At 38.8% G+C, this 16,117-nt stretch overlaps 1 protein-coding gene across 1 annotated transcript in view; it reads right to left on the bottom strand.

Annotated features, from left to right (window-relative positions):
• The window catches only part of gabbr2 (gamma-aminobutyric acid (GABA) B receptor, 2), a 217,885-nt gene extending 213,227 nt beyond the window's left edge, over window positions 1–4,658 (bottom strand). Inside the window, exon 1 of the mRNA XM_062990702.1 lies at window positions 4,350–4,658. Within this exon, the coding sequence (XP_062846772.1) occupies window positions 4,350–4,658 (309 nt within the window). The remainder of the gene's footprint in view (window positions 1–4,349) is intronic.
• Between the last annotated feature and the right edge of the window lie 11,459 nt (window positions 4,659–16,117).

The following is a 16,117-nucleotide window of genomic DNA, read 5'->3' as shown; positions in this document are numbered from 1 at the left end:
AAGGATTGTTTGTGATTTCCTTTGTAATTATTTTTTAAAACATTGCTGTTTGTGTGATTATTGTGTTCAGGAAGAACAGTTTTAATTTTGTTTCTCAACAATAACCACACATACGCTCAGACCTTAGGAGAGAGTAAACAATACAAAGCAACCTCCTGCCACTTTGAAAACAAAAGCATGGCACAGATTAAACACAGGAATGCTTTAAATGAAACTAACAGAGGATTTGATTTTGAATTAATGCAACTGGAATGTTTTGCCAATCAATGTTTTTAAAGTTCTTAAGTTTTAATGTTTTTAAGAAATATCAAAAACTCATTAAACTCTGAAATGTATGTACTTAGAAATATTCAGATATTTTGCTCTGGTGCTTCAAGTTGTTGTCAGGTGCATCCTGTTTGCTTGAATCATTCTTGAATTCTAGTCCACCTGTTGCATTTGAATTTATTGGACATAGCTTGGGAAGACACACATCTGGATTTTATGAGGGCCCACATTTAACAGTGCATTGTCAGAACAAAAAAATAGCTTCAGTAAGTGTGAACAGTAAAGCTGGGTAGAAATTTAAACCTTCTAAGACACTGAAAAAACCAGGCACTGCAAGTCACCTGGCTACCTCCCTACATCATTGAGACCTGTATATAACACCAACCAATCTGGAATTAACCATGACAATATGCTTATTTCTGTCTATTTTTTTTAACAATATTTAAAATCATATAGCTGGCAAAACTATCAGTCCTTACTATCATTTGCGTCTCACCAGTAGGTCTGCGCTGGATGTAGCCATGTGCATCAGCCTAATGCAGTGGCACCCATTCCCAGCTGAGCAGATTCAGCCTGCCTACAGCTCCACAGAGAGAGGATCAAGGGATAAAAATGCTCTGGGAATGATTACTTACATTTGCCATGTTAAATCCTGCCATGCATATGTTACACTGAAATTGGCTGTGAAGTAACTAAAAATGCCTATATATTTACTGTATCTAGTTACTTAGATTATACCAGGGTAGACAAAATAACTAAAACATCACATGAGCAAGTGCTTTAATATTTATAATGACTACGGCTGCATTGACATTAAAAATTTAGTCATGACATTCACTGAAAATGCACTGATGCCACAATGCACTTGACATCCTTTAAAAATGCACAGAATGCTCTAATGCATTCATGAAAATGCACTAATCCCACAAATGCACTAATGCTATTTTTTAATGTTTGATAACACACACCCTTATAGACACAAATCACACAGTCAGGAATAAATATTCAGTCTTTTAGCTAAGTAATGAAGGAGAAAGAGAAGTAAAAGTAGAAGACTAGTAGAAATAACTGTGGCAGAAAGTCACTTCTTAATAACAGTTCTTGCTTTTAATGCTTAGAGGCTAAGAATCAAATCCAAACATACATGAATTACTTCAAGCAGGTCTTAAATGACTGCATTTAGCAGAGTAAACCAGTGCATAAAGTTATTTTGTCACCTGATAGTAGATAAAGCAATAAAAGTGTGAGATGGTCTCCTGAATTGCACTTTTTCTACAATACTGGGTGACAGGGTTCACTATAACCTCACAAAGTGTATCATCCAGATTGAAGTGGCGGGTCACTCATGCACAGCAGGTTTTCATCAATAAAGAGAAACTGACTCATTAATCATCAATCATCTGCCTCTGTGCCCCATTTTCTGGCCAAAATGGCAACACAGAGGGACATGATTCCTAACATGGCTTAGTGCCGAGCTCATTTAGCAGCTGTAACATTACAATTCTAATTACCACACCAACATTATAGAGAAACCCTGGGCAGAATAACTGAAATGAGCGATCTCTGTAATAGTCTGCAGTTTCCCACACAACAATCTTAATCTGAAACAAAAATGTGTTTAGTTATACAAACTTAAATCAGAAAAAGTTGGAAAATGCAAATAAAAAGAAATGCAGTGTTTCTTATATTTACTTTTACTTCTTACAAACATGTCTTAAGATGTGCAACAGTATGGAGTTGTCATTGTCGCATTTTTTCGCTTCAAAATTCTCCACACATTCGCCATCAGGGACAGGTCAGAACTGCAGGCAGACCACTCAAGTACCTGTATTCTCTTCTTCAGCAGCCATGCCTTTGTAATGTGCAGCATGTGGTTTTGCTTTGTCTTGTAATAAAAAGCATGAATGTCCTGTGACTTGAAGGCAGCATATGTTGCTCTAAAATCTTAATGTTTTAATGCTGCTAATTTTACCTTTGCCAAGGGCACTGACACAACCCTGTACCATGACAGACTCTTGCTTTTATTTGTATTTTCCACATTGTCCACATTTTCTGATCTAAGGTTTTGCTGAAATATTTAGTTACTTATTAGACCTTTAATGTAATGTTAAATATAAAACCATGGCAAAATTATTTAATTTAAACTAGACGATTCAAGTGATTTAATGAGCTAACTTTTACACATTCTTTACACCTAGGCAATTTGCACATCTTTACATTGACAATTGGGGTATAATAAGCCTTTGGTACAACATTTATCTAACAATTCCTAACAAGTCTCAGTTGCATGTGTAATACATTAAAAATATCAATTATTTGATATTTAGCCATTGCATCCTATCTCACAAAGTAGGGGTCTTCATTTCATACCCAGAGACATGGTGTACTTTACATTTTTGTGCTTTATCTGATCCACAATTGAAATAAAATTCCACTTAACACCCACTTAATGTCGATTTTATGATGCCAGATCAAATTACTATCTTGCTGGTTTGCATTCTAGTGGCATAGTGAATACAACTGCTCGTAACATGGTACAGTCATCTATATATGCTAATAATGTTGCACATTTTAACATAATATAAACAGTATAATGTATCAGAGTGGATGTGGGTATAATGTACTTTATTATATACCACGTGAGTAAATTGTAGTCTATTATTCAGCATGTGAGTAAACTGTAGTTTATAGCACAGTATATGTGGGTGTACTGTAATAAAAAAAACAGCCCATGTGAGTAAACTGCCATTTATTATACAGTACATTTACAAACTACATATTATTATTCAGTATGTAGGAGTATACTTCCATAAGTTTTGAGTACACATGAGTATGCTGTAATTTATTATACTATGACTGTTACTATAAAATGACTGCTGTTAATCGCACTACAGCTAAATTGATAAACATTTTGCAGAATATTATATTTGATACATTTTCAAGACAAATATTTTACATACTGCAGCTGTATTTTTCTACCACTGTTTCTGGGGTCTCGAAATACAGGCTGTATTTATTACCCTCAAATTATTGTAGCCTATCCTTGAAGGTGCCTGTAGGTCGAGGCCAAACAGAAAACAACAAACGACTGCCATCTTGAGGTGTAAGGAAATGCAATCAACTGGAAGTCAGGCTTAGTTCTGCTGATGACTATATAAGAATAAAAACTGACAATTGATTAAAAATACAATTTGTAGTGTAGTTTCATGTAAGCAAGTGTTGGGTTTGATATTGATGCAGGTCTGGATTGATCAAGATGTAGAAACACGATGTAAAGCTATTAAAAATATAAAACGTGTAAACAGAACCCAAGTACTCTGTTGTTCTTTATGATAGCACTGCCAGTGTATTAAACTAACTGGTGGTCACATAAGTAAAATAGTTGTAAATGATTTACAATGAACCTTTAGACTGCATGAGTGGTAGAAAAGATAAATAATGTACTATGTAATAATGTAGTGCCATATAAAAACGCAGTGTAATGAAAAGTATAAAACATAATACTTGATTGTTGTGGAAGGTTTATGTTGCCAGTGCCAAGCAATATGAAACTAAGTTTTCCAAATATACTTACTGTTCTCTAAAACTGTCTCTGAAATTATGCATATTATTTCCATTCATGTGAATTAATAAGTCCTTAAATAAACAGATCCCATTATTTTTTACTTGAATTGTATTACAAGCACCAAAACCTTACTTAAATCCAGACCAATCTTAACCATATGAGGCTGGCTACTAACCAAAATAGCAGGGCTCCTTTAACAAATGCCCTTTTAAAGACTTTTTAATCAAAACTCTTATTTCAAAGTGTATATTCAAAGGAAAGTGTGCAAATACCCTGTAGTAGGTGCCCTGTAGTTTTGACATTACATTTGAATGTGCGCACACAAGATCAGATGTGCGCAGTTGAAATTATGCCTCAACGCATTTACACATGTGAAGCTTATTAGTTTTAAAAAACACTTGGATATGTGTTTGCAGATTTCAAAAGGTGCACATATAGACTATTAATCCAAGCTGTCAAAGACAAAATCCTGCTGGGACGGCACCCACCGCAAGCCAAAAGGAGCAGAGCTATTTACCTCAGTGTCGTAGATTTTGGTGATGAGAGAGAAAGAGTACTGCTGGGATTCACGTATGTGCCTGATGGCGAGCTGCACGGCGGGTTCGATTCCCTGACTGATACTGCTCATCAGTGCAGACTCGTTCATGGGCATCAACACCATAATAGGCACGTCCTTGGCGGACCAAGCTGTGTCCGCACTGTGCCGCGTGTAGTCGTTGCAAACCTTGGCTGTGGCGGATTGAAAGCCCCAGACGGACAGGAGCAGGAATCCGGACAGAAAGAGCCAAAGCTCCCGCCCGTCGCGGCCCCTGCGGCACGGAGCCATGCTGCACCGCGCACCGACAACAGCCGACCTGCACCTGCTTACTGCCCGGCCATTGCAGGCTCCAGGATGCTCACAGCTGCTCGGGGCTGTTCAGCTTTCCTGGCATGCAAATGCATTAAAATCAATCAATAATCGTAGTGTAGCACTGCAGGCTGAGAGTTTCCGTAACAGAGCCGATTCTGTGTGCGGTAATTCCTGCGGTCCTTCAGCACCAGAGTTCTCTCAGCCGAGATGCGTAAATCGCAGTAAGTCGCAGATATGGTACAAAAACGCACAGGTTCCTCGCCGTACAACTCCTCCTGCCCAATTCCAGCTCAAATCCTTGCTGCCCTAATATAGTGCAAAATGAGTATCCTTCAGCAGTGTAGCAAACACCGATCGAGCGAGAAAAATGCGCAAAGACGGCGGTGCTAAGATTTACTGGCGCTAGCGGTTGTTATGGAGACAAATTCAACATCCGAGTAGATTCCGGAGCGATGTTGGAGGAGTGGCATCTCTATAAGCGCGCAGGTGGAGAAGAGAGATCTCAGATAGCAGAGTGCACTTATTAAAGTCAAGAGAGATGCTTAAACAGATCCATATGAGAGAGAGGGAGAGAGAGAAGGAGAGGATGGGGGAATCCGTGCTGTGATTGCACTTCTACTGCTGCTGAGCGGGTGGATGCAGCTACACTGCAACTGCTGCTGAGCAGGTAGATGCGCCTGTATTGCAACTGCTGCTCAGCAGGTGGATGCGGCTACACTGCAACTGCTGCTGAGCGGGTAGATGTATCTATACTGCGACTGCTTCTGAGCAGGTGGATGCAGCTATACTGCTGTTGTGGCTGAACTGGTGGATGAGGCTATACTGCTGCTGCAGCTAAGCTGTTGGAAACCACTGTACTGTGGTTGGGCAAGTGAATGTGGCCATACTGCTGTTGCAGCTGAGCAAGTGAATGTGACCATATGCTGCTGCGGCTGAGCAGGTAGAAGCAGCTATATTGCTGCTGCGGCTAAGGTAGAGGCAGCCATACTTCTACCACTGCTCAGTAGGTGGGTATGGCCATACTACTGCTGCAGCTGCTAGAGCGTAATGCTCATTTGAGAAGAGTTTTCCTCAGTTAGCAATGCAAATACTCATAGACGCATACATACCCGTATCTATAATTACAATTATGTATTAAAGGTGCACTGGCCAATATTCAATTATTCTTACGTCAGAAAATACTTGGAAAACACCAAATATGATGGAACAGAATTGTTCAAATCAAATAATCAATAAAAGTGTATAAAAGAGTGAGGAATCTCTGGGGACAACACAGAGCCGGGCTGGCTTGTTTTCATTTCTCCACCCCCCACCCAGAGTCCTTCACTTCACCCCCAGTTTTATTGCTCAAAAGTGACAGCATACCACACTCTCTTACTAGCACTTGGTTGCAGAACATACACAAGTAACCACTACAGCTAACATTCTACCCCATTTCCCATAGTCTCTTGCACTGACTAATCCTTTAGTGGATACTTCTTTTATACATTATGATTCGCTCACCTGTTACCAATTCACCTGATTATTGTGAAATGTTTCTTCAGTATTCTATCAACTTTGCACTACTATTTACTCTGACACACTTAAGTGTTGCAGGCACTTAATGTTCTTTCAATGTACAATAAAGTTGATCAGTGAAAACATTAGAAATCTTTTTCACTTTTAGATTAAATAAAGATTCACTTACTATTATTACATTTCATAAAATTACCTTTTCTGAAAACAGGGTTTGTAGACATGGCTTTCTTTCTGATGGCAGGATTCTCGCCAAAATACAATATAAGCCTCTGTATCAATGGTACCCTCATAAAAAGGAAGATCACCTAAGCTGTGGGCACTGATGCACCCCCATGCCATTGCAGATGCTGGGTTTTGCACTTTTCATTTTAGGCACATAGAATTTATTGTCTGTTTTTCTCCAAAACAAGCTGAAATGTGGACTTGTCGGACTACAGAATACGTTTACAGGATCTTTCAGTCCATCTCAGATGACTTTGGGCCAGTGTTTCTGCGTAAAAAAAATAATTTATAGCTTCTCTTGGCATGTTTCAGGTTGCATTTCTTGATGCAGCAGCATACTGTTAGGTGACAATGATTTTCCCCTGACGGCCTGAATCTTTTTATGATATTATAAATTTTAGATGGTGAAGGACCAGAAGACTGACTGACAATTCAGTGAACCTTGCTTGCAAAGACTAAGCCTTTGGTGAATGCTCCTTTTATACTTAATCTTGATTAACTCGCCTGTTACCAGTTAAACTGATCATTTAGAAACCTTCCATAACGGTTACATGTATAACATTAGTCTTACTTTGTCTGTTCCAACGTCACATTGTTTTTTTTTTATATTTAAAAATACAATTAGGTTTGTCAGTAAAAACACTTGAATGACACTAAAAAAGTTTTCAGTTTGTATTGCATCTTTAGAAAGTGTTCCAACTTTTCTGGAAAATGGGTTTGTAATTTTCTTTCTCATCTTGTCTAATATTTCCTTTGCTTTCAGCATGTTCCACTGCTTGTTAACATCTTTGCATCTTATTGCATCTTTTGGCTACTTCACAAGTGTTCTTATCAAGTGATGGTTCAATTCAACTGTGCTGGCAATTACATTTTCACATAGGACCAGTTTGTGCTGGCTGCTTTTTTCTTTTAAATAAATAAAATAACCACATAACACCAAATCTTGTTTTTACTCTGGCTGCCTTTGTCTCATACATTTCAAAATTCCTTGTGACAAATTTAATATTGTGACTATAAAAAGTCTGGAAGGGGCAAAAGTACCACACACACACACAAACAGAGAACATACAAAACATGGTTTCCCACAGATTCTTCAATTTATGACAAAGGTGTGCAGTGGCACTGAGGCCAGGGTTCTGTGGAGGCCACTGGAGTTTCTCCACACCGCACTTTTCAAACTATATCTTAATGAACCTCACTTTGTGCACAGTCACAGCTTTTTTCAAATCTATATATAATAAGATAAGATAAGATAATCCTTTATTAGTCCCACAGTGGGGAAATTCTGATCAGCCATAACATTAAAACCACCTCCATCTTTCTACACTCACTGTTCATTTTATCAGCTCCACTAACTATACAGAAGCACTTTGTAGTTCTACCATTACTGACTGTAGTCCATCTATTTCACTACTTACTTTTTTAGCCTGCTTTCATCCTGTTATTCAATGGTCAGGACCCCCACAGGAACAGCACAGAGCAGGTATTATTTAGGTGGTGGATCATTCTCAGCACTGCAGTGACACTGACTTGGTGGTGGTGTGTTCGTGTGTGTTGTGCTGGTATGAGTGGATCAGACATAGCGGCGCTGCTGGAGTTTTAAAATACCATGTCCAGTCACTGTCCACTCTATTAAACACTCCTACCTAGTTGGCGCACCTTGTAGATGTAAAGTCAGAGACGATTGCTTATCTATTGCTGCTGTTTAAGTTGATCATCTTCTAGACCTTCATCAGTGGTCATAGAATGCTGCCCACAGGGCACTGTTGGCCGGATATTTTTGGTTGGTGGACTATTCTCACTCAAGCAGTGACAGTGAGGTGTTTAAAAACTCCATCATCAGCATTGCTCTGTCTGATCCACTCATACCAGCACAACACACACTAACACACCAACACCATGTCAGTGTCACTGCAGTGCTAAGAATGATCAACCACCCAAGTAAAACCTACTCTGTAGTGGTCCTGTGGGGGTCCTGACCATTGAAGAACAGTTTGAAATGGGGCTAACAAAGCATGCAGACAAATGGACTACAGTCAGTAATTGTAGAACTACAAAGTGCTTCTATATGGTAAGTGGAGCTGATAAAATGGACAGTGAGTGTAGAAACAAGGGGGGGTGGTTGTTATGTTAATGTTATGGCTGATCAGTGTACAAACCCCATTGCTTAAAGAGTTGAACACTTATTTAACATACATAAGTAAAATAAAATCATTGACCAACATATATGTAACTCAAAAAAAGTTGGGACAAAAGCATGTTTATCATTGTGTTTTACAGTTTAGAAACTAAGGACACTAATTGTTGCAGTTTTCAAGTAAAATGTTTGCCCATTCTTGCTTGATAAAAAAAAAAAACTTCAGCTGCTCAACAGTTTCCCTTGGCCTGATCCTCCTCCAGAATGAAGCCTGGCACTGTCTTACTAAAATAACCATTGACTTTTTGGAAAATCACCCTTATGGCAGCTGTTCCTTTAATATACGCCTTTGCATCAATAGTACCTTTACACATATTCATGTCACCCACTCACTAATCCACACCCATACTCTGACAAATGTTGGCTTTTGCACCTTTTGCTGATAACAGGCCTTTTTATCCTTGGCATGGAGACCTTAACCCGTATTTTACCTGAAAAACTGCTGAAACTTGGACTCATAAGACTACACCACACATTTCTTTTCTCTTTTGGTTTATTTGACAAACTTGAATTGATATATGGCTTTCTCTTTGCAGATAGAGTTCAGGTTAAAACGGTCACAAAATTTAAAACCGTTACTGACTGGCACAAAATGTACCAACATTTTCAGAAATGGGGTTTGTATTTAGAGTCAGGTTTTTAATATTTTTTTAATAATCAAAAAATTTTTTAAATTCAAATTTAAAAAGCTTATAGCCGCTCAGGTGGCGCAGCGATAAATTACGCTAGTGCACCAGAGTTGGGGTTTCGAATACATCGTATCGAATCTCAGCTCTGCCTTTCCGACTGGGCTGGGCGGCAGCATGAACAATGATTGGCTGTTGTTCAGGGTTAGAGGGTAAGAAAGTCGGATCATAGGTCCTCATAACTGGTACAACTGTGGTCCCTGCTGGCTGACTGATGGCGCCTGCACAGGGCTGAGGAATAATGCTGATGGAGGTGTGGCCCTCAATACACAGTGCCCGTCAAGTGTATGAACTCGACTCGTGCAGGCGAAAAATGCAGTCTGTACTGACTGTACGTGCCGGAGGGGGCGTATGTCAATTGAGAGGCGTCCTCAGTCAGCGGTGAAGGGTCGAATCAGTATAGAGGACACAATCTGAGTAATTGGACACGACTAGATTAGGGGAGAAAAATGGGGGGGGGGGGGGGGGGATTTAAAAAGCTTATAAAAATGATATGCAAAATAATTCTTGCAACTGTATAGCATGTGAATTTGGTAGCAGTATGCAATATTGGCTAAGTGCAATGACAGTGTGTTGTTTCGAAGTGTGCTGTCCATGGTTCTGAAGTGGTGGACTTAACAGTGTTTAGTCATTATATTTATAAATACAGACCTGAAGAAATGACATAAGATCACAGTGTGTCATACAATGCTGCAAGCATTGTTATGTTTCATACAGCTTAATTTAATTATTTATGAATAACATCTACTCTGGTATAGAGTGTGCCACCAGCTTTTGGGTACAATCCTTGCTTTTGATAAGTAATTTTGTCTCCCAATGTTTTTTTGGGTTTTTTCCCCAGGTACTCTTTCCTCCCACCTCCTAAAATATGCCTGCTCTTCTCTTGTAAGTTTTTTCTGCTGGTGTATGATGCCAGCATACTTCATGTTTTTTTGGGAACTCAGGCGGTGTAGCACTTTTTTCCGGCTGTCACAACAGAACCGCTCTGAACAAGCAAACCGCTACAGAGGCAGAGCAGGGCCCACTGTTGGACTTACACTGGGTGCAGGCTGAATCAGTTGGTGTGATGGGGTGCCACTTGTGCATTGCTGTTGTTCTGGGTTTCCTTTCTTTTTCCAAGAACTTGGCTGTTGCGGGGGCTCTGAGATTGCTATATTGTGACAAGCAATTTTCATTTCTGTGCTATCCTCCTTTTCCATTGCTTGCTGGCTTTTTTTTGTTTGTTTGTTTGTTTGTTTGTTTGTTTTCCCAGGAACTCAGCTGGTGGCCTATTACCTTGAATTTTGCTATTGCAAGCAAAATGCCTTGGGAACAAGCTGCCTCCAGTGGGGTTCGAGTTCCATCCTTCAGCTTTTTTCCTTTTTAGCTGCCACCAGTTATACTGAGTTCCCTCTCTTTGTTTTAGAGAACATCTAATGACAGACACTGGTAGATCAAGTAGCTGGTATTAAAGTGATCACCTGGTTCTCAATTGTTCTTTTTCACTTCTATCTTCTCTCTTCTTCAGACTGTGGATTTTGGTTAAATTTTAGATTACTTTTAGCCATATTTGTATTTTGTTATTACCATTTCCTTTTTCTTTTAGTGGCTCTTCAGCTACAGTAATAATCTGCCTTGGTTAAGTCATTTATTTATTTATAAGAATTTTAACATCATGTTTTACACTCTTTGGTTATATTCATAACAGAAATGGTAGTTACTCGTTACACAAGATTCATCGCTTCACAAGTTTAATGTCAAACCCAGTCATGGACAATTTTGTATCTCCAATTCACCTTACTTGCATTTCTCTGAACTGTGTGAGGAAACCGGAACTCCCGGAGGAAACCCACACAGACACGGGGAGAACATGCAAACTCCACACTGAAAGGACCCGGACCACCCCACCTGGGGATCAAACCCAGGCGACAGTGTTAACCACTGAGCCACCATGCCGTACCCTTGGTTAAGTATCCTGCAATCGGGGTAATTTTTTTCAAACCTTGCAGGTGTTGGGTTGATTACAAAATGAACCAGCACGCCATGCAAGCAGTTCTCTCTCTTTTTTCCTTGTCTTAGTCAGCTGTCTAAAGCTTGAAGCGCTCAAATGCCTCTTCTATGAGTGTTTGTCAACCCCTCGCCCACCTTTCTCTGCAGTTTGAGTTAGCAACACAGGCTTCCACAGAAAGGTTTTTGGGAGCTTCCACAATTAAATTTCATAGCATTCCTAAAGAAATTTTCCATTCCTTCAAGAGAGGGGACTCCTACATAGATGCTACATAGATCAGCAGGAGGCACAGATTACAGTAGTTGTTGTGTTGTGTTTTATCGCCATTATAAGCTCTGTATTTAGAGCCATCTCTATGGCGTGCCATTTGTATGTTTTTAGAACATTCTTATTACAAGAAAGGTGTTTGAAGAGGTTGAGATTACAACAGATGTTTTAACTTTATGCTTTTCAGAAATTTTAAAATCTTAAAAGGAGCCGTTTTTTTTTAAATTTCTTTTATGTCCGATCCCATCAGGTACAGATTTCTGTCCTGGGTAAAAACCTCACATTCACATAAAATATGTTTATTGTTAGGGAGATTGAGCAAGGAAGGCACTTTGGGGCCTGTTCTCCTTTTAGTAGGTGTCTGTGTGTAAGTCTTGAGTGTCCTATTCTGCATTGTGTGAGGGCTACTTGGTCCCCCCTCTTCTGGGTATAGTTCATTTTGTATGGTTGTACATTTTGTTGAATTTCCCTGAGTTTGTTATTTTCTTGTAAGTCCCAGTTCTCCTGCCATTTTTCTTGTACATAGCTCTTTATGAGGGGTCTTAAGTCTGTTGGTGGGATGTACATTGGTGTGACTGGTTCTTCTGCTGCTCTTTTGGCTATGGTATCTGCTTCCTTATTTCCCCTAATGCCCTTGTGGCCTGGTATCCAACAAAACCTCAGAATTTTGTTTGATTCTTCCAGTGTTTTCAGTTCATGCAGTATTTCTTCAATGATGGGGTGGTCAATATTTAGTGATTTGATGGCTTGAATACAGGACTTTGAATCTGTGCATATGATAGCCTTCTGGTGACTTGATCTCTGGCAATATGTTATAGCTATTAGAATTGCTTGTGCTTCGGCAGTAAAAATGGAGCTGTGTGGGGGGATATTTATGCATTGTTTTTTGGTCTTGGAGTAAAAGGCTGCTCCGGTGTGAGTAGGTGTCTTTGACCCATCTGTGTAAATAAACAAGTAGCCTGTTTGTCTTTCCTCAAATTCCTTGAATATACTTTGTGCTATTTCAGGGCTCGTAGTTTGCTTGGGGAAATTTGTGAAGGTTTCTGAGATGCAAGGACTTCCAAGGTCCCATGGGGGAAAGGTTTTCCTTTGTGTATCATTTAGCATTGCTCTTTTCTGAAAGTTTTCTAGATCCCACCGTAGTCTTTCTCCCACAGATCTGATCTGGCTTGGTTCAGATTACAGTATCAAGCCCACCTGCCATGCCATTATGAGCCAGCAGAGGTAATGGAGGTGCAGATTAAAGACGGTGCCGGTTTCCTTATCAACTAGCTTTGAGCAATGCTGCATCCAGTGAGGCCCTTTATATTCCATCACTGACTCACAGTCTAACTAGCCTATTTTCTGCCCACTCTTTTGGTGACGTTCTTTTAATTTTTTCTCCCCGGAACTTTTGCTGTCACAAGCTAACTGCTTTGGTTTGACCTGTCTTGATTGGGGTCATGGCAACACTACTGTTATGCAGCTACCACAGTGGCTTTGTAGAAGCTGAGTGTACTTGACTGGCCTGCCTGCAGTTCAGATCTGTCTCCTATTGAAAATATATGCAGCATCATGAAGAGGAAAAACAGACAACGATGACCACAGACTGTTGAGCAGAGGAATAAAGAAACAAAATACAATGTCCACAACCCCCTATGATAAGTGTTCAGAAAGGATAGTGCAGATTGAGAACTGGATGTCGTGATACGACAGACTGCTCTGACCAGTCATGACAAACCAAGTTCTCGGAAAGAGGACAGTAAAGGAACTTTCTGCATTGCCCAGTGCTGATCCTTAACAGATGGACACCCTGAGCATGCTACTCGTGCTTTCTCTGTGCACCAAGATTCATGGCATGTCTCACCCCAGGAAAAGGGGACGTTGCAGCTCAACTGGGGTATCCTGCTCTCCCAGCGCACCCCTCTTGCGAGGCCCTAAACACCAAAACACCAGACCGAGCAATCTGGCATGTCTTTAAGAAAAGATAGGTATGCCAGCCAATGCACTGACAAAGAGGATAAAAAAAAAGGAGTGGAGTGCATCAGCGCTCATGAGTCACAGGTGACTGTGACCGAGAATTACAGGTCACACTGTTATTCTGTGCCCCCCTCTGCCGGCCGAATTAGGACGCACAGCAGGGCACGAATCTTAACGTGGGTGAAGTGCTAAATCTCAATATAGCATCCACCCCTGTTTCAATCTTGCCAAGTTTTTTTTTTGCTTTTACTGACTTGTGTTTAATAGAAAATGCCGACAAATAACCATAATGGCATCTTCCTTACAGTATGGTTACTTGTAATGGGATTTAAGGTGGTAATTAAAGAACATGGGTCATGAGTTGAAGCTTACATTTTCAGCATTTAGCAGACGCCTTTATTCAAAGTGACTTACATTACAGTTACAGTATACAGTCTAAGCAATTGAGGGTTAAGGGCCTTGCTCAAGGGCCCAACAGCAGCAAACTGGCAGTGGTGGGGCTTGAACTAGCAACCTTCTGATTACTAGTCCAGTACCCTAACCACTAGGCTAGGGAATGGTTTTGCAGCTAAAACCATTCCCTAGTTATCAAGATTGGGGCAAATTAAACAAAACCAACACTGGATAAAGGTTTAGCATAATTTCCCTCTTTGTCTGTATCCTGAGTATAAATAAAGACAAGCATTAAACTTGTGGCACAAAAATTCTGGATCTGTGGAGCCCCACGCTCTCCATTGTACCATCATGCCACCCAGGAATTTGAACGCTACAAATGATATAAAGGTTATTTAAAAATAGTCTGTTTCTTTACTGCTTAATCCACCAGCTGCATCACCTCATTTGGCTTAGAATAACTTCTGCTGGAGCTGAATAATATATTTACTTTCAAGGAGCAAGTGTATTCAAACCAAAGTTATATTTGTATGTGGAAAATTACTAATAATCTGTAAAATATTTCCAGTTCATGATCTTCCAATTAAAAAAAAGTTTAACCCTTTGATGCACAACCTGGGTCAAAAATGACCCAACTGAGGTTTTATTTTCTATATTTTTGCAATAAATTAATTTCTTCATTCAAGCTTCCATGAATTTTTCAATTAACTTGTTTTTGATCATCACAAATCCTTATTTTATATTTTTTTAATAAAAATCATTCTAATGCACAACATGGGTCAAAAATGACCCTTTTGTATTTACTATGGAATTTGACAGAAACTACTGACATTTGTAAGTGTTTGTAGTCAAAAACATATTTACTGATCTTTTGAAAGACAACCAAAGATTAGGCTCTTGAATCTTGAATATGTCCAATACTATTTGCTTGCTAGCTGTTTTCATATTCTAGTATAGATAGCTTTTATTAGCTAAGACAGCAAATACATGAATAACTGACAAATGTGCATATGAAAATATTCTTGAATGAATGAATATGGGTCATTTTTGACCAATGTTGTGCATTAGAAGGGGTTTGCTTAGCTTGTGCATCAAATGGTTAAAATCATTTTGAAATATGGGGCTTTATTGAATTCACGTTAAAGCTAACAAAACTGTAAAGTAATGCAAGTTAAGTTTATAACTAAAGTATCATAATTCTGACAACAGTAAATATTTACAGTGGGAAAACACAAATACCTTAGTATTCTGTAAACTCAATCACTTTCTTCTGGCTTTTTTTTATAAATCAATATCTTAATCTCAATAAATAGTTAATAAATCTGATGCGGTCATTAAGAAATTAAAAAACAAATTTACCCTAAACAACATATATATTTTATAATAATATTTAGTAAAACACCATACATGCTGCTAATGTGTATTTTAAGCATATAATCAATTAATCACAACATTGTTTTTTGCTTTTGAGTGTTCTCTTTCCTATAACTGCATATAAAGAACATGAATATTACTTAGAACTTGACCAAGATGCCAAATTACAAGTTAAATTGAAACTCTTAAAATCACTGAAACTTTTGATAGAAAATACAAAATATGAATGTAGTAGAATTATCAAAATACATAAAGAGAACAATCTTTTTAAACATAATTTATTATTTCTAAAGAATGATCTGTCAGGTCAAGAGAAAAAAAGGGTATTTCCTCCTGTTTATTGTACATACACACACAAACACACATGCACTTCCACATGCATGCACACACACACCCTGAGGTTGTTTGATTTGTATCTTCTTGATAAAGATTAATAGGACATTTATTAGCACACCTCCAACAATGTATTGCTGCTGACTTGTCATATTTAAAGCAGTATGAATGAAAAATGACACCTCAAACAAGCCCATTTATACCAGTGTCTCTACCTTGTCATTTACTAAAAGAATGAATGATAATCTCATTTGATCAGAGAAAGATTTCAATTTATTCAAATAAAAGATGTACTGTATATCATTTCAATGGTCAAATATAAAGATGTTGTAAAAGGTTATCGAGTACTAAAAAATTGATTTAGACTTTTTTTTAAAGAACAGGCGGTATTTGTCATAATCTGGATCTTCCACACCAACATAGTGGTATTTAAATTGTGCTGAGAATCACAGTAAAAATTATACCACTGACAGTGATGAATTGCTGGAGATACATTATT

This window comes from Trichomycterus rosablanca, chromosome 2, assembly GCF_030014385.1.
Source record: "Trichomycterus rosablanca isolate fTriRos1 chromosome 2, fTriRos1.hap1, whole genome shotgun sequence".
Classification (NCBI taxonomy): domain Eukaryota; kingdom Metazoa; phylum Chordata; class Actinopteri; order Siluriformes; family Trichomycteridae; genus Trichomycterus; species Trichomycterus rosablanca.
Note: the sequence above shows the minus strand (reverse complement) of the source record. Positions and strands in the feature narration are given on the sequence as shown.